The sequence below is a fragment of the Fibroporia radiculosa genome, assembly GCF_000313525.1.
Source record: "Fibroporia radiculosa TFFH 294 genomic supercontigs, scaffold9638, whole genome shotgun sequence".
Lineage (NCBI taxonomy): Eukaryota > Fungi > Basidiomycota > Agaricomycetes > Polyporales > Fibroporiaceae > Fibroporia > Fibroporia radiculosa.
Genome location: NW_012133463.1, coordinates 1 through 20,440, shown reverse-complemented (window position 1 = coordinate 20,440; position 20,440 = coordinate 1). Strand labels below are relative to the sequence as shown.

The 20,440-nt window shown below is 50.5% G+C and overlaps 3 protein-coding genes across 3 annotated transcripts; 2 read left to right on the top strand and 1 right to left on the bottom strand.

Annotated features, from left to right (window-relative positions):
• Window positions 1-378: 378 nt before the first annotated feature.
• Window positions 379-2,066, top strand: FIBRA_06923 (uncharacterized protein; the record flags this gene model as incomplete). Its single annotated transcript, XM_012328628.1, has 2 exons — window positions 379-426; window positions 480-2,066. The coding sequence occupies 2 exons, from the start codon at window positions 379-381 to the stop codon at window positions 2,064-2,066; spliced, it is 1,635 nt and encodes a 544-aa protein (XP_012184018.1).
• A 532-nt stretch (window positions 2,067-2,598) lies between these two features.
• Window positions 2,599-10,111, bottom strand: FIBRA_06922 (uncharacterized protein; the record flags this gene model as incomplete). The annotated part of the gene is made up of 8 exons (XM_012328627.1): window positions 2,599-5,443; window positions 5,492-5,649; window positions 5,697-8,075; window positions 8,126-8,326; window positions 8,381-8,518; window positions 8,567-8,690; window positions 8,745-10,032; window positions 10,081-10,111. The coding sequence occupies 8 exons, from the start codon at window positions 10,109-10,111 to the stop codon at window positions 2,599-2,601; spliced, it is 7,164 nt and encodes a 2,387-aa protein (XP_012184017.1).
• Window positions 10,112-17,959: 7,848 nt separating this feature from the next.
• Window positions 17,960-18,749, top strand: FIBRA_06921 (uncharacterized protein; the record flags this gene model as incomplete). Its single annotated transcript, XM_012328626.1, has 4 exons — window positions 17,960-17,992; window positions 18,051-18,418; window positions 18,470-18,625; window positions 18,680-18,749. 4 exons carry the CDS (start codon window positions 17,960-17,962, stop codon window positions 18,747-18,749), a joined length of 627 nt encoding a protein of 208 aa, XP_012184016.1.
• Window positions 18,750-20,440: the final 1,691 nt, after the last annotated feature.

Sequence of the window (20,440 nt, the reverse complement as noted above, 5' to 3'; positions counted from 1 at the left end):
CGCCCCCCGCCAGTAACTCCACCGCGCATGTACGATTCCATGGGATAGGCTATATATTTAAGAGCTGCAGCCTAGTTGGCAGGGGCTAGTGGGTGAGAGCTAGTGGGGTCATACGTTAGGGGAGCCCGATAAACAAGGGTAAAGAGACACCCGCATCGTCATTTCTCCGCGCTTTACTCTCCGTCCCGTGTCAACTCTCTGCCAGGCTACTTATTCTCCAAGGATACTTATTATCTCAACCGGCACCTCTTCAGCGATTCGCGCTGTATGAACTAGCCAAGGTTGTGGGCCAGAATTGTGGCTTCGCACGGGGTCAAGCGAATTCCGACCAGTACTCAGAGGAACACACTAGGGGATTTGGAAGGGATCCTTCCGCAGATGGCGATTTTCGACTCCAACGGCGCTCAGCCCACGGGCCAAGGATTGGTATGTGCCCAATTTGCTGTTTCGGTATGTTCAGTTCACCCTAACCACGGAAGGTTCAGTCGGAAAACCCTACCTTCCCTTCAAGGTCGGCCGTAGTGTCCACAGACTCGCCACCCTCGACACCTCCTCGAGGCCGCCCATCATCACGCTACCCCACTTCGCTCGCTCGAGATCCAGGACGCGTTCCACTCCACAGGCGTGGCACGTCCAAGACATACGAGCGGCTCGAAGATCTCTTGCGCGAGGCGGGATATAAGGAGACTCGCATATTCACACCGGAGGCCGAAAGACGGGAGACACAGCTTGATGAGTGTCGGAAGAGCAGCATGCGTGAGGGCGTGGATTCGGTCATGGGCTATCTCGCAAGCTGGATGCCAGGTGCAGGGAGAAGTGAGCATTTTCCGAACCCCCGCACTGGCCCGCAAGCACAGCTTTCCCCACCAGGTGATGACACGCTATTCTGGTCACTTCCTCCATCACCTCTGTCGCATAAACGACATTTGAACAGGCCCGCCCGGACACCGAGCCCGCTGTCCCCCTCGGCGTCATCCGCAACGATTGCGTCGTTACAAAGCCACTTGACGAGTAGCTCTGACGGCCGCACAGTCAGCTACAGGCACTCTGCCAGACAACCCTACCCACATTCACTCCGCCCTCAAGCTTCTGCATCAGGTAATCTACGAACATATGCACAGGTTTCAGCCGCTCAGGGATATTTACGACACATGGCCTCCGCGCCCAACATGGCCAAACGGCGGCCCTCGACACGAGATAGCTCAGCTTTGCGTACGGACGCGCAGTGGTCAAACGGGCAGACACCAGTGCCGGCTCTTCCAGCTCGGTGGCTGGAGTCGGTCACGAAAGCCGTTGCCGGCTCGGGGCTTCCGGGCGCTCACATCGGTCAACCACAGCGCCCAAATTCCCTTCGCAGGTATCCTTCGTCGCGCGCTCTACATACAAGGGACAGCAGATTTACCCTATCGGGTGAGCCGACTAGGCCGAATCACGGTGTTATACAGCGTACATCCGGCGCCCCGCTCACGTTGACCTCGTGTCTCGTTCGGGCGGAGGTAGCGCCGGGTGCGGTGAGCACTGCCCGCGTCGTCTGCCGCTCGGCACCGACGTCGCGCTCTTCATCACGTGTGGGTCACCGCGCAGCGTACGGACACGTCAAACCCGCTAGCAGGAAGGCGCAGCGGCGGAGCGGGGGTGTCCCAAGTCTCGCGAGCACATGCGTTGAGAACGATACTTGGCACACACACTGGGTCAACGGCCAGCGTGTCCCTGTACCACCGTCCGGGCGAGACGATGAGCAGGCTGAGGACGAGTACGAAGATGATGAAGATGACGATGACAACGATGGAGAGCTCGATTTTGCGCGTCTTCTTGTCCCTCCAAAGCGGCAATACTCGATCCAGAGCTTACGACGACACCTACACCAGAGCCGCAATCCGGTCCTAAGTGAGGCATGGGACGACGATAACGGATTCGGCTCTCGAGGCCATAGTCGACGATGTTCTATGGACGAGGGCGACAGTCATGGCTGGGAGGCCATGGGTATTCCCGGCTTCCGCAGTGCACCTGCGAAAAGACGGAGAGGCATTCCCGGTGGCTGGTCAAACATCACCACCCGTTCCTGATTCCTCGCCATACGCCCGGCCGTCAACGACGCTTTCGAGTCAAAAGAGGTAGCTTCGCATACGTTTGTGGTTCGCTAGTTGGTTACAAGGACTTATGGATATACTGGCATTCTAATCTGTACGAACAAGATCCGTTCCTGGTGCTTCATCACTCGCATTACCATTACACCGTCATTAACTGCAATGTTTATATAATATCGTAGCTCATTCAGTCCGCTCATTCACGAATTCTCGCTAAACTTCAAAATTTCTGCCACATGCATTCTTTATTGTCACAATACAAGTCTGTAATCGTACGTAATTGTCATAGAGGACTACAACCTGAAATATGAACGCCAGATCCTATATGCAAAGACCGTCTATTCTGTATTCAAATGCAGAGAGCTTCAGGCTCTATTTCTACTACACTGACATCGACATTCAACATCTCATTATAGGGTATCCGCGTATCTAAAAGGCTTGAGTAGCAATACATGTTGCATGTAATAAATTATAGTGTAAACGGAACAATAGCCCAAAGAGTGTATGCAGACTAGTAGTGCGCGGTTTTAGAAGTCAATCGTGAAATGGATGGAGAGTCGAATTCGAAGAGGTCTGAACTGTTATCATAGTCAGAATCATCAGAATCATCATCATACGAGTCCAAGTTTCCGATGTGGAACACGTCCGCGAAAGGCGTCTGGGGAATGTCTGACGCCAGGTCTGTGGATTTGGCTAGAATCGCCGCAACTCGAGCTTCGAGCTGACGGTTCGGCATAGGCGCCAACGAATGTTCCTCCTGGAAGAAACTGCTGAGCTCATGTAGATTCTGCACCATATCTCCCAGGTCATCCTCATAGAGGTCGTCCGCAAGGGGCAAGACTTCGTCCGACTGGAAGTCGATGCGCGATGGCCTCGCACTAGATTGAGACGAACCATAAATTGCGGAGATATTTGACCTGCACATCTCCCGAAGCGACCCTGTTCGTGGGACACACCAACCAGACTCTTGCGCAATGCCGAAGATCTCAGCGACAGATTCGACCTCCTTAGCATCGGCGCGGAGATGGTGATATAGACTCATGCGAAGGACATGCTTGGCAGCAGGACCACCCGAAATTTGCAAGGGTTCATCTAGCACTTCCAGTGCTTGAGATGCAAGATCCGTCTCCAGTAATCGCAGCAAGGGCATGAGAAGCTCAGATCCGAGTAGATCGACAGGTGACCGTGTCTCTCTCTGCTGAAACAGCACTTTGAGAATCTGCATAGTGTGTATACGCAACCAAGACTCTCGATTTAGAACCAGTCCCATAAGCAGCGTGATGACTTCTGCCCAGTGTTCAGAACCGTAATGTTCGCGAAGACTAGCAACCGCCTCTCGAAGAAAGTCCTCCTTCGTGCGGAAGCGGCTCTTCGCAAACGATGTCATGATCCGATCAATGCTTGGCCGTTCCTCTTCTTCAGCGAGTCGCCCGATATTTAGAGCAAATTCTTGAAGTGCTTCACTTTGGCTTCCATTAGCCATATCATGAAGGCACCACGGAAGCGACAACGTGTATAGATCGCGGACTCGTCCATCTGAAGCATCTATTAGCCTGGGGTCAGAAATCTTCGTCAGACGTTGCAACAACTTCAGTGTGGTGCCCGAGGTGGAGGATGAGCGGAGACCAGTCAGCATGCAAGCCTGAATTGACGAAGACCCAGTCCACATGGGAGGTCGACGTTCAAGGAGTAGCTCCACAATTGCAGGATCATCAAGATCTAGTCTAGATAACAGTGTGTCGATCAGTTGCAGAGCGTGAAGAAATTCGTTCTCTACAGTAGTTGAGAGGCAGGCCACCGCCACCCAAAACAGTTTAGGAAGAAATGCAATATCTAAGTCTTTGGCGGACGACATGGCGTTGATTGTCAAGATGATCTCAACATTGAAGTTCTGCATGCCAAGATCTTCTCCTGCAATTGTCGCAGCTAAGCGCCCCAATAGAACGTCCAGGTCTGGTCGTCCAACGGGCGGTGCGAGTGCCCGATACACTTGGAGCGATCGGTAGGCGAGTTCACGTTTGGGGCACGACGTCCCCCAGCACAATGCCGACCATCCCCACCTGGTGCGTAAGTCAGGATAAGATGCCTCCGACAGCTTGACTATGCGGGATATGAACCATCGTAGTTTGGGCTCCGCAGTAATGCCAGACTCGTCATCGCTCCATAGGTGCGATTGGGCCTCCGTTTCAAGCTCTTCTAAAACAAGCTTCAACTCGGAGCGCGGGAGTGAAGAAAAGCGGTCCCCGATGTCTTCGTACCCCGACACACACACTCGTAGCATCTGCAGAAGCATGTGGAGACTGCGTTTCTTGACGAAGTCTTCTTTGTGGCTAAGATGCATCAGAACAGAATGGAGAAGGGCAGGTAATTGGTCAGTCAAAGGCCAGGTCTCTTCCATCGTCACGTCGGATAGGAAAAGAAGGGCAAATTGAGAATATCCCAAGATTAACTTGGGCTTCTCCGAGAGAAGGCTGCTCAATTCTGGCCACCCCTCAATCCCCTCAGGGCCCTGGACACTACTCCGATGATCGGAGTCTGGCAAAACCCTTGAAGGATCCACGAGGCCAACTGTATCAGCGAAGACTTGGGCACCAATCGCGCTTTGTGTCAAGCATACGACGACTTTGGCGACACAGGTGACGAACGTCGTACTCCCAACCCTTGCAGTCAGGTCCAAGAGGAACCGAATGGTGGCAAATCCATTGGCGTTATGAGGCGGATCGACTAGTCGAGACCATAAGACAAAGATTTGTTCCGAGTAACCTTCCATATAACGAAGCGTGAGGGCAAGTAAGTAGTAGATTGCGGAACATCCGTCGCGCGATATTCCCGATCCTTTGCTATCCAAAAGGTCGATGTTCGGCATCCAGAACTCTAAACTCTGCAACAAGAGTATGAGTCCTCTATCTGACTGGCCGTCGTACACTTTTGGTATCCACCCAGTAAATCGAGAAAGTATTTGCAAGGCTTGTGACGGATGCTCGCCCGCCAGAACGCTGGAGACGAGGCGATGGGCATTGAGATATGCGGTTGGGGCGGAACTGCAGGCTGCAGCCTCGTACTGCGATAATGAGATCAACCCAGAAGACTGTTCGTGAATGACTTCCAGCATATTGAACGCCTGGCGACGGATTTCAGAACGAGTATGGCATAAATTGGATAGTCCGAGGCAGGCAACTTGACTGAAGCTGAAGCCATGAAGCCCCGAAGCCGTGCATATGACATCCGCGACAACTTGAAAGAGACGAGCATTGCTGGTCTCCAGGTCCCGCGTGGTTACAAATGCTCTTCTCAGCACTTCATCTAGAATCGCAGGATCAGAAGGGGAGTGGACCAGAAGTGATCGAAGGGCTTTCCTGGAAGGACGATCAGCAGAGATACGTGAACGTTGTAAAACGACTTACTTTCCGGCAAGCTGTACTGGTTCATGGAATGATGCGAGAACAGCAGTAAGTCGGTCTAACATGGACGAAACGTCGAGAGGTCTGTGATTCGATTCGGATGTTGAAAGTTTCTCAGTAGGCGAGATCGAGGATTGGTCGGGAGGATAGAACGCTTTGTGCTATACGATTTCAGATATAGATAATGTTGATCTGACGCATTACTCACGCATAATGATGCCATCGCCCCAACAGCTGCATTTGACAACGCCTTCGTTTCCGTTTGAAAACGTTGTATATTTTCTGCTTGGTGAGCAGGCTCGCTCAGAGACTTGCCAGCGGCCGTCTGCATGAGCACTAGCCGTCTGGTCGCGTCTTGCGATTGTTTTCCGAGTTGGCACCATTCTTCGCAGAGTCGGTACAGAGCCAGGTGGGTGTTGTGAGGGATGAAGCGATCAGAATCTTTCAGAGTAGCGAGACCGTCGAATAGTCGTTCTACAGTGCCACAAAAATAACGTCGCAGTCTCTGGAGAGAGTATTCGTTGCGATGCTCCGAGGCAGTAAGGAATGATTGCATGTTTCGAATGTACTTGAGTACATGTGTCAGCGCTGTCTGCTTGCCGGATGAACGTTGATCCTGTAGTAGACGAGCGGTCATGAAATAAATACGTGCAACGGCTGTGTGGAATCGCTCTTGTCGACGCGCGCGCCCTATGACAGGCATCGTCGAGGCTTTGGGTCTAGCATCGTCATAAAACTGACGCGATGCTAAGATGTTGAGATCCTCGAGCAGTTGTGAATATCCATGGGCAGGGAAGGAACTGATGCTGAAAACAGCGACGTCACGGAATAGACTGTGATCTGAATCCAAGAATTGACTGAGATATTTAAACAGGTCACGAGTAGTCATCATTTGGTCTCGTTCAAGATTGGCCTCCGAACGCGCTCGAGAATGGTCACGGATTGCAGTCAGTCGGACGTCTGAAACCTGTGCAGTCGCGCAAAGAGTCTTGGTCCAGAAATGCCATTGGCTAATGGTTTGTTTGTGTTCGTTCACCAATTTTGATGCATCCTTTTCTCCAAACGAGCCAGCCCGTTGGGGGAGATTTGGTGCCAATTTGTTCTGAACGCCCGAAAGCTGAACCATAAAGGGGTGATATCTCGTTGCGACAGCGACAATATGCTCCCGGAACGAAGAAATGGTAGATGATGAAATCTCCATGCACGCGCGAAGGAGCGGGGGACATACATGAACCCACAAGAGATGGTCTACGTGGGTGTCACTGTCCACAATTCGTAAAGCGACGTCGTCATGACACTCTCGCTTCCACATGTCTAGGCGGATTGCCTCTTCGGGTTCCAAGAAATCTTCGTAGCCTTCGAGATAGACAGCCCGCTCAAGACTGCCATGAAAAGCAGATACGATATGAAACGCTCCCTCGAGCCCCAGAAAGACCTGTGACGCTCGAATGTGAGATTGTAAACTGGCGAGCAGACGCATAGCCTTGACACCACTTGTATGAACAGGACGCTTGTTGTGCGCGAGAAGAAACAGCGATCCAGTTTCGATTTCATGAACTCTAGCCATGACTTCCTTGACATCCTCCGCCGTGAGCGAATCCAAAGGCTGCTGAGAAACGTTGTGAATCCAATGCCCGATGAAGCTAAGCCACAACGTTAAGAGGCGAGGGGATTCGACATTTAACCTCAGTCCTCCGCCGTCGCTGACCATGCGATCGAATAGGAATACATAAAATCGAGATAGCATAGAAGAGATATGTGTGCCTTCTGTCATGAACCGTTGTAAGGCTAACGTTGCAGCTTCGCCAACTCCAGGCTCGACGTGAACAACGCCGCGAATAAGCATATCAAAGACGTCCTCATATGCGAGCGAAGAATGAAGGCAACGCGGCCATGCTTGATAGGCTGTTTGAAGTATGGATATGTGGGCAGAATATTGCGACGGAAATGCTACGGTGCCTTCGGGGTGACGTCGGATTATGAAATTATGCGTCTCTTCGTATGCCGGATTGAGTCGGCTCGCAGTCCATTGATCGTCAAGTACGGACCATTTCCCGACCACATTGTAGCAAGACTTGGCAAGGATTGTCAAACAGGTGCTCGACCTTTCCATCAAATCTTTCCATCCCAATTTCAAGATCAGCGAAGATGGCAGCGGATCGGAAGATGTCGGATAGTCATCCTGGGAAGGATATTGAGTATAGTCGGAGCTCGAAGGCCAGGAGGGAACATGTTCTTCTGCTTCTAGCCCATGTAGGGAACGTAGGATTGCATGAGTGGCAATGGCCACTCTTTCCGGGGCCAAAAAATTCCCGTTGTTCGCAGAAATACTCTGCTCTTGCAGCAATTCCAGGCAGAACTCGCTGCCGAAGTCAAAATGTCGTGAAAGAATGAAATGAATGATGTAGATGAATGGTTCAATATGCTCCTCTGGAGGATTGACCACGAGTCGATTAGCCGGGAAGAAATGCTTCAGAATCGTTTCTATTTTCCCTGTAGCAGTCGACGGAGATTCATGACATCGATATAGATATGTCCACATCAGTCGCAGGATGCCATTCATAACTTGTATTCGATGTATCTTCTCCTGTGGCAGTGTGAGAAGGGGACAGCAACAATGCTGCAAACTGACCGCACCTTCAATTTCCCGAGGCCTGCCTCAAAGCATATGTTCCAATTGCGTAGAAAGAAATCTTGCGGAGCAACGCAAAGTGTCGTGACCGCGAGCGGATATGCGACGTGCCAATACCTGGGCTTGTTCATCATATCTTTGACTCGGGGATAGATGACCTCGATCGCCTTGGCCCATTCAGGATGATTGACTTCAGCCTGTGCCGTCTAGATGCCGTCGAAATCAGTCAACCAAAATGACCTCGTCGGACCATAACTTACCTTGGCGATGGGATGCAGCATATGTATAAGGGTCTCCGCAAACGTTGTCTTAAGACGATTGCCATGTGCGTTTTCAAATGATTTCGAGAGCGACGCCAAAAATTCAGCGCCTTCCTCAAAGGATTCCGGCGGCCAGACCTGAGAGACTTCAATATTCACTACTATGGATATTTGATAGTCACATACCTTTATTTGCACGTGCCTCAATCCCTTGACCAGATTTTCATACTTGAAATCAGAATCCTTGGGGACTTGCCCTGCTGCCACGGGCCCAAGTTCTACTAGAAAGCGATCGGTCACGCTCTCAAAGCTGATATCACGCTATTACCAACGCTATTCCACCGTACGATTTATTGAAACATACCGGATATTTGCGATTTGGCCAAGAAGCGTCGCATACAAGTCGGCATTGATACGATGATTGGGAGACATAGATAACATCTTTAGATCCGGTCGCCTGAACTGCTCAAACGTGAGTTCCTCAAGACTATGTCCGACCGCGTCGCCCAGGCCATCCTTCGACATGGAATGCGTCACTGCAATCAATGCGCGACACATTATGTAAATTGATGCCAGCGATTTGCGTTCATGGAGAACGGTGTAAACGTCCTGAGGTCGCATGCTGCGTGTACTGGTAGAAGGCAGCTCCGAATGATAGCGAAGCACATCACCATCGACAGCTTCATTCTGTGACTTACGCCATCGCATGACTGAATCAACAACCGGTTTCGCATGCTTCTGCGCTATTTTGCCAAGTGATAGAAGTAGCCCATCAAATTTAGGATCCACATTCGGTCCCATATACTCGTTCAATCTTGGGTCACTTTCCAGAGACTGCCGCAGGAACTCATTGATGTGCGCCTCTGCCGCAGCTGCAAACCGGATGAAGATTGCATGTAGCGCATAATCCGATGGTGTGCGTGGGTCCATGTTGATTTTCTCCTCTAAATCAAATGACGAACGCCCTTCATCATGTGCAAATGCATAAGGGACCGGTGGCACAGGTGGCGGTGACGATGACATTGGGAAGTAATGTCCATGATCACTACCAGCGTCGGAGTTGTGGAAAATTGAGCCCGAGTGGGAGTGCTGCGATGGAGCATATGCATGTTCCCGAGCTCTTGGTGGTGCGCTTCTGAATCTCGAATCCGCCGATGCAGGTGTTGGTGGTCGGAAATGTGGAGGGCTTGCATGCGTTGATGGCTGCTGTTTGTGAGACATTGGGGGTAACTGGGCAAGAGAGGATGTCGATCGACTGAATGGATTCTTTAGCACAGGATACGCCTGATGATCGAGGACAGGGAGTGGAGGAGCAGGCTCTGTGGACTTCTTGAAGGCGTTTCGGAGCGACGCGAATGACGTCTTCTTGGAGAACGACGAGCCGCCAGTAGCACTTGTCGCGAGCGATGATTGTGCGGAGTGCACAAAAGGAGACTTAATCTTCCGCGTGCCATGTTGAAGCGAGTTCGTGGAGTCCTCCGAGGTATTGGAATCGCCTCGAGCATGAAAATACGACTTATCCGCACGTTCCGGGAGAGCAAGAGGAGTCAGGATCGTAGGCGAGTCTTGGCCAGAGCTCGGTGTTCCCCACAGTCCACCACCTTGAGGACGACCGAATATGGGGGTTGAATGGTAGTCGTCCTCCTCGAAGTCTGCAGGGGATTCAGCAATTCGTCTATGCAGGATAAGTATCTGCATACCTGGTATCGTGATTTGCATACCCTCGGACATATCCAAATCTCCGTCTGCTGTGGTCGGTACCAGCTCGGTGTGCTGTTAGGCAGCGATGGGAGTCGTTCTAGTTACGGAGCAATGTGACTGTCGTCGTTGACCTGCAGGCGGTAGAGCAGTCCGACGACTCGCCTGGACTAATTGAACGCCCATATAGGCGCCTGTGGGTTACGGCCACGTGTAATTTGGTTCCTTGACTTTTCGGAACTTTTGAAGGCTAAGCAGGCTTTTATGCTTCAGGCGCGCCCGCGTTGACTTGACGCGAATGGTGACAAAATGGCACCTTAACACCTTGCATCGACTGCCTCAGGGTGGCCAAAATTCTTCATCGAATGAGCAATGTGAGTGGCACGATCAAACAAACTCACATCCTTTCGGCTTAGTAGCGTGGAACAATGGTAAGTTAAATCTTGTGGTATAGGTCCCCATGTGTACAGACCCCAAAACAACATCGCCCCCGGCCACATAACCTATAGTATAGGCTGGGTTAGTGATAACTGTGCGACAGAGCCATTGCAACGCCTGGCAAGTTCCTGCCAGATCAGACCTTCCTTTGATGTCTAGAAAGTTCATGAATCAAATGTTCTTATTCGCGGCATGAATATCCAAGCGAGTTCAGGAAAGGGTGTTCCCGGCTGCGACGCCTTCTTCCATCTCACTGAGTCAATCGGCGCGAGAAGGCCTAAGCGCATCTACCGACAGAACGCGCACGATCAGCCTTTTCATGTCCACCTGTTGGGTGCTCTGGTATGGTTGGCGAGTCTTGTTAATTTCCAGGACATGGCTGTTAAATGGCCTAACTCGAAGATGTCGTGAGTACGGACTTCCGCCACGTTGGATGACCGTGGGTCATAAAACAACTTTGTTAGACAGGATATCCGACACCCGGTGACCCGCAGGAGCGAAGGTTTGTGGAAGATTGTACCCCGGGTAGTATGTTCGGCATCTGGTTCCACAACGCGCGCGAAATTCGAATTGGAAGTCTTTCCGAAAAGCATTCTTTAAGTCGCTCTGCTCGATGCCGGTCCTAAGATACCCAGTACTATGACAAGCAGGGAAGTGTGTTCCTTCGGCCTCGATGACTATGTGTTTCTGAGGTGCCGCCGATAACTGAATCGACGCTAGAAGACCCTGGTCCAGAACCAGTCATGGTTTAGAAGGCGAAGGTAGTGCAAATCCGAGTCGCAGACATTGTATCATTCTAACATGTGATGGTTTCTTGATAGCGTCCGCAAAAGATTCTTGGGGTTGAGCCCCGCGAGCAAATCTAACGCCGCGCATATCTTGGTCGTTGAACTTAGCTGCTGAATCGACGTCAACATTCGCATCCACTGCTCCGTATCCCAAAATCTGGATCGATACCTTGGCTGCTCACGCGCACTTGTGTAAAATAGAATCATCGGTCGGATCATGGCCGCCTCGGCCGTTTATTCGAGCGCAAGCCGAGACTCTACGCTTGCTCTATTTGATATGCTCCGGACATTGTAGTGAACTGACCAATCCTTCTATAGAGATCCCTCATGTCAACGAAGTTTATCTGGGGGGGTATCTAGATATATATTCCTGTACACTGCTATGCAAGCGGGTTCAGCTGAGAAATTATCCAGAAGGCTCCCCGCCTAGGCTTTAAAGTTAAACGGCATTTGCGAGTGGATCGGTATACATGCCATCTCAAGATGCGGAATACAATAGTTTGACATTTATTTTGATCAGGTCACCATAATCTGGCAGCTTCCCAGACTCGGCTCTGTCCGACGGCCGGTCTACACGAGGCATGGAACTCTTCATGGTTTATAGATCGTTCGTACAAACGTTGCCGTGCAGCTCGCCTTTCCGCAACCTTCTGCATCAATGCGATGTCCCCCCCAAAAGTCACAGTGTCCCATTACTCGTCTCCTATGGAACAACAGGGGTGTATTATCTCTCACATAAAAGGTACGTGGTATCTGCTGATCAGCGTGTGTGTCTGATGAATCAAGCGCAGATGATGGTGGACGTCCGATGCTCATTGACAGCGCATCGAGCCAGGCGCAGTCTTGGTCGCACGGCTCCTCCACCTATGTGAACACGTCATCCGACGATTTTCCAGTTCGATCATTCATGTGCAGCCCATATAGGAGACATCAGAGTTGGGATGCCGCGGTGAGGTGTGTATCAATCTTCAGCTTTTGCGATATAAGCTGCTGGTGAATGCCCAAGATTTGACGAGTCCTATATAGCTTTGCTTCACTCGGTGAATACGGAATCCTCGAGGTCGGGACAGCGACAAGCCCCTTGTGCGTGCAATCAGTCATACTTTCGACTGCTCTCGCCTGATGTTGTCTGCGCAGCATACCTGGTTCAATCTCTATTAAGCACTCCTCTGGTTCATTAATTCCAACCCTGTTTTCCAACCATAACCTCTTGACGACCATCATGGTTCCACCTGTTACATCCCAAACGTTTTCCACAGTAGAGACAGGGGCGCCACAACCCCAGCATGAATATGCAATATGCCTCTGGGGCGGTCAATGTGGAGAGTTGGATGATACAACCCCGTCTGGGATTGCTCGCCATTTGAAACAATATCATATTCACGAGTGGGATGATAGAGCGAAGGCTCCCTGTGATTGGCGCGATGGTCGGTGCGCACATACCAGGACGATGTTTCACGCAAGCTTGGGTAAGCATATCGCAGCAGTACACCTGAAGTCACTTTCTTGCCAATGTGAACAATGCGGTCGGAAATTTGCAAGACCTGATGTATTAGACCGACATCTCAAGCGCTATTGCCAAAAGACGTTGCATTTGATGGACCCAATGGCTGTCCATCCTTGATTATATGCAAGTTGAATCTATATACCAATTTGGGAGCATGAATCTCGGCTGATTGCATGCAATTTGATACAGGATCAAGATGCAGACATTCTATCCACGAAGAAGTTCGCAGAAGTAATGGCGGAGCTACCGCTGCTCTAATCTCGCTCGGGAATATAGTCGGCAGATCGTGATATACCCTCAGGCATACCCATTATGTGTAAAAGTATCTACTAGTACCAAATATCTCACCGAGAACACTCTGTATGCGTTACAGCCTGCAGGCTAGTCACTCAGTGTTAGTGCATGCTTACAATTTTGCCATGGCCGCAGCTTCAGCTTGAAGTTGTCTTTGATATTAAACTAAAAACATGTTCAATCTCGTGAAATGTATTTGGAATTTTTTATGACATAAACATCGTTATTGCTTACTAGAGGGTAGGAGTCAATGCACCAAAAACCGCAAGAGAGATTCACCTCGGGCTTCGGGCCACTGCCCGAATACGCATCGCACGTGACCAGTTCAAGTAACTCATGTTGCGCCGCACGGCGCAATGACTCTATCGTGCGGTCCGTGCCTGTCTCTTCGTAATGTGAGCATGCTTGGGATACTATATCCAGACGACTGCTACTGCCATTGCCACCGGTCGACACTAAATTAAGACATACGAAAAGTTGGCCAGCAATCCGTCCTACTAACTTCGGCAGCTTCTTACGCGGGCATGTCACTAGCAATACATGCGCTACAACGGCTGAGCTCGATGCTCAAGCTATTCGCCGTGACGTGATCGAATGAAGAAATGCACGTTTTCTGACTGTTTGGATCGGTACCTGGAACCGGTTTGTACCATGGGTGCGATGCGTCGAAGACCGTTTCGGAAGCAAATTTTCCGCGACATGCGGTATGCTCTCAATAGTGAAAACATCCATGATCGCCTCATGAATGTAAGAATTCGATCCTAGTCACGTGGCCATTACTGATACGAAGCACGCGTACTGTACGTTCGCGGGGTTGACCATTGATCAGTCGCGGGTTGGTGTCGGACACCAACATGTGGCATATCATCTCGGACAAGATGCGTACGCCCCCGATCATACAATCAATCCGGCTTTGTTCGCTCTTCTTCTATCCTTCGGCTTACCCGGCTTCACAGAGTTGATATGATTTGCCATATGGCTGCGGGGCAGAATGGCTTGGTGGATTAGTTTTATTCTAGTACTAAGTGCAAGGCACTGAAACTGGATTCTTCCAGTCACCAACTATAGCTCCACTCTACTCTCACATAATGTTCCAGAACATTAATACATTGTTAAAGCCGACACTAGGTGGTTGCATGTCCTGTGCGGCGGTTTGTAATAATTTCGCTAAGCGACGAATTGGAAGAGGCTCCTCAGCAAAAACCAGGAATTAGCCCCAGTAATAGTGTTCAATTGCCTCGGCTCACACTCGAGTTTTCCCTCAGTATAGATCGACGACGAATCGAACAATATGTATCCAATAGCTTGGCACACGTCCATGGGACTTCTACTCGAGGAATTCCTGTGTCTGACGACATGCATCAGATACTTAGCATCTGCGCCGCGGCCGAAACCAAAACGGCATCATTTTTCTCAGTTGAAAAGAATAGTCCGCGAGACAATCTGCTTCCGTGCGGCGTGCGATTGCAATGCTCCGGATCGGGTTTGCCCGATCGTTAAGCGGTCCCCTTCTGCCTCCACTTCGAACTGAGTACTGGAGAGACGAAAGCCATCCTATGGCCAGTCAGTCCATAGCCTGCGCCGTCCCTGTCAGGGCATATTACCTTGGTTTTCTTCCACTTAGACAGTGTTTACGCAACACATGACCTGCATGCGGACAAGTTAAATTCGGAGCAGTGCCGCCCGAGGTGAGTGACTAGTAATACCATCTGCGGCGCCGGTTCTTGCAGCTTGACTCGCCTCCATAACGTCCAGCATCCAGCACCCATCATCCATCATCCTGCATTTAGAATCCAACTCACTCCTCGACCACTCTTCCCGCTGAACGCTTATCTTTTCAGGGTGCTGTGTCTGGGATGGCTCAATCTGGATCTCACGGTGGCGATCATGGGAGTCCTGCACCATGGTCATTCCTTCAGAATTGTGGTGTTCGCCAGTCTCATGAGTTGGGTGGCGCGCCGTTGTCGCCTCTGTGTCAAGATATCGGCAGGAGTTCGCTTTCATTTAGCGCCCCCACACAGTGAGTGGCCTTCAAGACCACTGGGTCTTACCGTGCTCTGACGTCCGATTGGTCCGCAATCACTCGTCGACTTTGACAGATACGAAACCATAAATCAACGACTCGTTACAAGTCCACCTGTTGATAACACTTCGTAGGTTTCCCTGGAGTTGAAATGGTAAAACAATCGGCGCTGAACAGGTTCTGCAGGGTCAACTCAAACGTGCACTATATGCTATATGGAGGTCCTCCTACGGCCTTTCCGATTCTCGATGCCACCATATACGGACAGGCACGAGCTGTCACGTCCCCTTCCATCCAGAACTCTCCTCTATACACTACACTCCGGCCGCATGGCCACAGACCACTTCGCAGTATGGATCCCCACCCCACGTGGCTGCAAACTGTCCCCACCTCCGCTGCAACATATCAGACATCGCTGTTCCTACCATCGCCAACTCTTACGATATATGGCCGTTCTGTTTGCTGTTGGGGGGATGAATGTGGAGCCATGCTCGATGATGTGTCCCCTGCTGGAATTACACGACACCTGAAGGGGGTCCATTTTGACGACGTCACCAATCAGTGGCACCAGAGGAACCGGGGAGTCTGCCGATGGAACGACATGGACGGCCTTTGCGATAGGGAGATGAACTTTGCTAGTTTTGGAAAACATATCGCTGCGGTACACCTGCGCAGCACTGCTAGACGATGCCCGTATTGTCATCACCAGCTGGGAAGGGCGGACTCATTGGATCGGCACATGAAAAATTACTGCGCTAACAAACCCGTTGACCAGAACAGTGAGCAATTCTCGTGATTTCAGCTGTCGGTACGTAGGTCGCATCTCTGGGGTTGGAACATAAGCGCTGACCGCGAGGAATGTACACACGGATCATTAGTAAGCGGCGTGAGTACTTTGACATCGACGATGTCCCTTTACGATAACAATATCACTGTGATGATCCTGCACGTACTCCTTTCTACAGATTTAGCTTGGATTTGTAACCTTCATCTGTGTGTTTGTATACTTGTCCCTTTTGGCCGTATATGTATGTGCGTCTCCTCCTGGAAATTCAAAAATTGCGCGGCCAATGCCTTATCTCCACCGCCACAATTATTTTCGGAATGCTCCTCAATGACACTTTCACGCGTAATGATATTGTGCGGTGCAGACGCTATACACCAGCGCACGGGATCGTGGAAGATCGGAGTCGGCGCAATCGACGCGCCAGGCGCTTGTTCTGGGCGATTATTATCGGAATGCTCCTCAATGGCATTTTCACGGGGTACCGAGTACCGGTCGCAACGATACCCTTGTACGGTGCACACGCTATGCCGCATCAGCGGGGTCGCGGAAGATCGGACTCGGCGCCAGGCGCCTGGTCCTAGGAGGTGTTTGCACGGATCATGCACGGCGCTGCGTCTCTTGATTGGACCAAGCAGGTGTTCGTTGAATGAACTTTCAATGGACACAATTAGGTGCCGAATTGTGGATGCAACTCGCCGGTAACAGATGGGCCCCTGGTCTAGGTAATGCACAGCTGCGTAATGGGATCGTCGTCCTAACTTCAAGGTTTGAGGTGTGATATCTTTTTGCATATGTATATGCTGACCCGACCGCCGGCAGGTTCGGTTGCTGGCAGTGCACAACAGGAGAAGTCCGGTCCCTGAGTCCATATTCACGGATGACTGGTTAGCGCAGATCAACTAACGTGCCTCGGCTGTCAGCGCACAAATCTTTCCTTGCTTCTTCGGAAATTTTGCACGGCATTCTAGATGTGCAATTCTAAGCGCATGGAATAGCGACACTGATTCAGTCGTGATGACTTGTATTAACAGTTAGCATGCTTTTTGGGACAATAAATGTTTCATCTCTGACAGCATGGAGCTTCCGCATGAACGCCCGCTCATGGTGCCTCGCATTGATTTTGCCGAGTACAAGAGCTAGTAAGTGATTGCCCTGTTTTACCATACTATTTTTCTGAATATCTATCACCATCATGACACGAGATACTTCGCGCGCCACGCTCGTTGGTGAACACAAGTCAGGAGTGTGTCTTGTCACTCCGCACTCTAATCTATTCACAGAGTATTCGGAATTTGGACGCCGCATTACAGCATCGTACATGAGCTCCGGTGGTTCATCAATAATACGGCACTGTTAAGCCATGTGTCTGAAGAGCGGCTGTCATGCGTGCTGTCACAATTCACCTCTTCGCGGCTGTCAACTTCGCGGGTTTGTTGACTGTGGCGCGAGACAAGACGTCGAGAGATCCTTCGATAGCACTTATCATTGTCATGTTCCGGCGAATGGCGCTGGCCCGCGCCAGTTCAAAGGTCTGCGCGAATCCTCATGTATGGCCTTTTGTGCTATTTGTGACGAACTTATGCTCTTCTCAGCATACACAAGATGTTATAATCATAAATACGACATCGATCCGCGAGGAGATCAGTGGAATACACTGCCGAGTAATCGGATGTTAGGGCTTAGGGCACTATGTTATGCTACTGTGCTATGCATGAAAATTTTTAGTTCACACCGGCCACGCTGTGACTTGCGCATTGAGGCCGGGATCATCAAAAGAGGTAGCGCTGATTTCTTGGAACGAGACGAGTGACTAGCTACTGAATGTAACATTTTGCTAGGTCAGGATGGAATACGGAATTGCCACTCGGATCGAATGTGCATGTTGCGCGCCGACCCGATAATGTCTATGTTTTCGGGTAGGCAGTGTACATCCACAGTGGGTTCATTACGTCTGCTGAAATGCAAAGTGATCTACCGAGCGCAGCTTATGGTGGTTGAACTCGGGTTCTCCGTTTACGACCCACAGCATTGCAGAGGTTTCAGGATGCCGCCTTATACTGGATGCGCCAGAATCCGTGTAAGAAATATCTCTGCCCCACCGTGGACACTCACATTAGACCTCTTGTTAAAGGCAGTCACCGGACACGGGTCTACACTTTTTGTCGTGGGGCGATGAATATACAGCAAACATTCCCTTCCATGACACCAACCATCTAATAGAATTCGCGCAGCAGTTCTTCCGATTGGTCCATATCAATGTCCCGCCGTTCGCTTTCACTTCTACAAGAGATCCGATCTTGCTTTCCATCCGTTTGTCGGACGTTAGAGGCGAGCTGAATCTATATAAGACCGGTGCCCAATATGGTCCCTCATCGTTCTTCTCTTCAACAGAAATGTCTCACAACTATCAGTCTTCCTTCCAGTATGGGTATCAAACAACTTCGTACTCGGATGCCATCAACTCTCAACATGCACCGTATATAGAGGCTGTTACCCAACAGCAGTGAGCACTTTTGCGTATTTTGTTTGAGGATCTGCTAAGGATGATTGCTAGCGACACAAACTATCCCTTCGGGATGATAACAGCCCAGTCGGCGGGTAGCTATCCTCACGTCCAACCTGTTACTCAGGAATTCGCCACATCCCAGGGCGCTGCTTCCCCTTATGGGGAAAACAATATATATCCTGTTCCGCAGTTTCGGCAGTTGCAGTGAGTCCACTGCGTTGCATCTTGCTCTATGTTTGTTGATCAGATTGAACACAGGCATAATTATTATACTGCAGCTTCAACACCGTCCATGGACCAGGGCCGGAATCCGCAGACCTTCGTGTAAGTGCAAATGAAATGAGAATAGTGGGCCATTTTAACCTTAAGCGCTCAATAAGCTCGGGGACCCACGCCGTTCATACGACATCACAGGGCCATTTGAATGCCTCAGTTTCTGGTCGGAACCTACGTGGAAACGCACATGAACTAGCCTCTCAGCCTCCGTATCTCACTGCGCAACCCTCATCCACAATGCCGAAGCGCGCTCTCTGTACCTGGAGTCCGGGGTGTGGGATAGAGTTGGACGACCTCACTCCAGCAGGGATTGGTCGCCATCTGAGAGCATACCACTTCAATACTCCGGCCAATCCGTGGCAGAACAGATTGCGCGGTCGATGTCGATGGGATCCAGCGTGCCGCAGCGATGAGATGAATTATGAAAATCTGGGCAAGCACGTCGCCGAGGTTCATTTGAAGACTACTCAGCAACGCTGCGGACGATGTGGAAGTTCCTTTGCTCGAGGTGACACATTGACCCGTCATCTTCGCGAGAATTGTGAAGGCCAAGGTTCAACGTAATATGATAAGCCTTAATTCAATTATTCAGTCACATCTCGAGTTCCATACGTTACTGATCACTCGTCTCTCTTGTATTGTCTATTATATCATTATTTGCTGTGCGTCTTGACAGCCTTCCATTATAACAATAAAGTGTGTCTGTGACCGCCTTTACACAATGATTGCACGTTCTCCTGCGGCGAGAGAACCCCGATCATCGTGGAAAATGGTTTATCGGTGTCAGTTTGGATATAGGGTGAAGTTTCAAGATCGCCTTACGAACCGGCGTAGTCGGCTAGGATACACTATTACACACAAGATCCGCGATCGACACATGTACTTAAGCTTATTTGCAGCGAAGACTACATTGATTTGCAATACCGTGCTCCCTGACGTTCTGGAGCACGCTAACTAAGGAAAGTCAGCGTAATTTTCATGTTGTGAGAGCACTTCAAGCACAGTCCCATGTAAGTTTCGGCGGAATATGGCTTTTGTGCGAATCGTTCCGCTTGTTGAAGAACATTGTTGTTTTGCGATCAGTGCTGATCGTAGTGAAAGGAAATTCCGTCAGTGCAGTCACGGTCATCAGCAAAATCAGAACCGGAATGTATTCGACGACGGCGATTGTAAATTAAATGTTAAAATTTCTCTGCATGCATATGTATGTAGAACGATACCTTAGTGGCTTGGAATTGCAAATAGAAATCAGCATGGTGACGGCATGTGCATTCTCCTGCATACTGTTTTAGCATTGAGAACGATTGCATGAATTGCAGTGCGACAAGCTTTTATAAGTAATTATAAACCGCTTTAACTGTATAATTCTTGCTACCCTTGTGTACTTAATGGGTCTTATAGCGTGATCAGAAATTAATTGTCTTTATTTTGTCCTAACAGGGCGGCCGGTTAATTACGTAAGTGTGCCGTTGGGGGGCACGCCTGCTCGAATCGCGCGCGACCCGAGAACTTTACGGTCTCACCTTTACCATGACATCCTGCGCCACCGACCTGCGGCTCTCCCTCCCCTCCCCTCCCATGGCTCTTGCATGGCGCAGGGCCGTCCCTCTCCGACGGCAACGCCGACTATCGCGACGACAAGCACTGGCCCCGGAGCAACAGCAACAGCAACGGCGACGGCGGCGACAATGAGGGAAACCGGCAGCACCTTCGATAATTACCATCACACAGCCGGCGACTCGA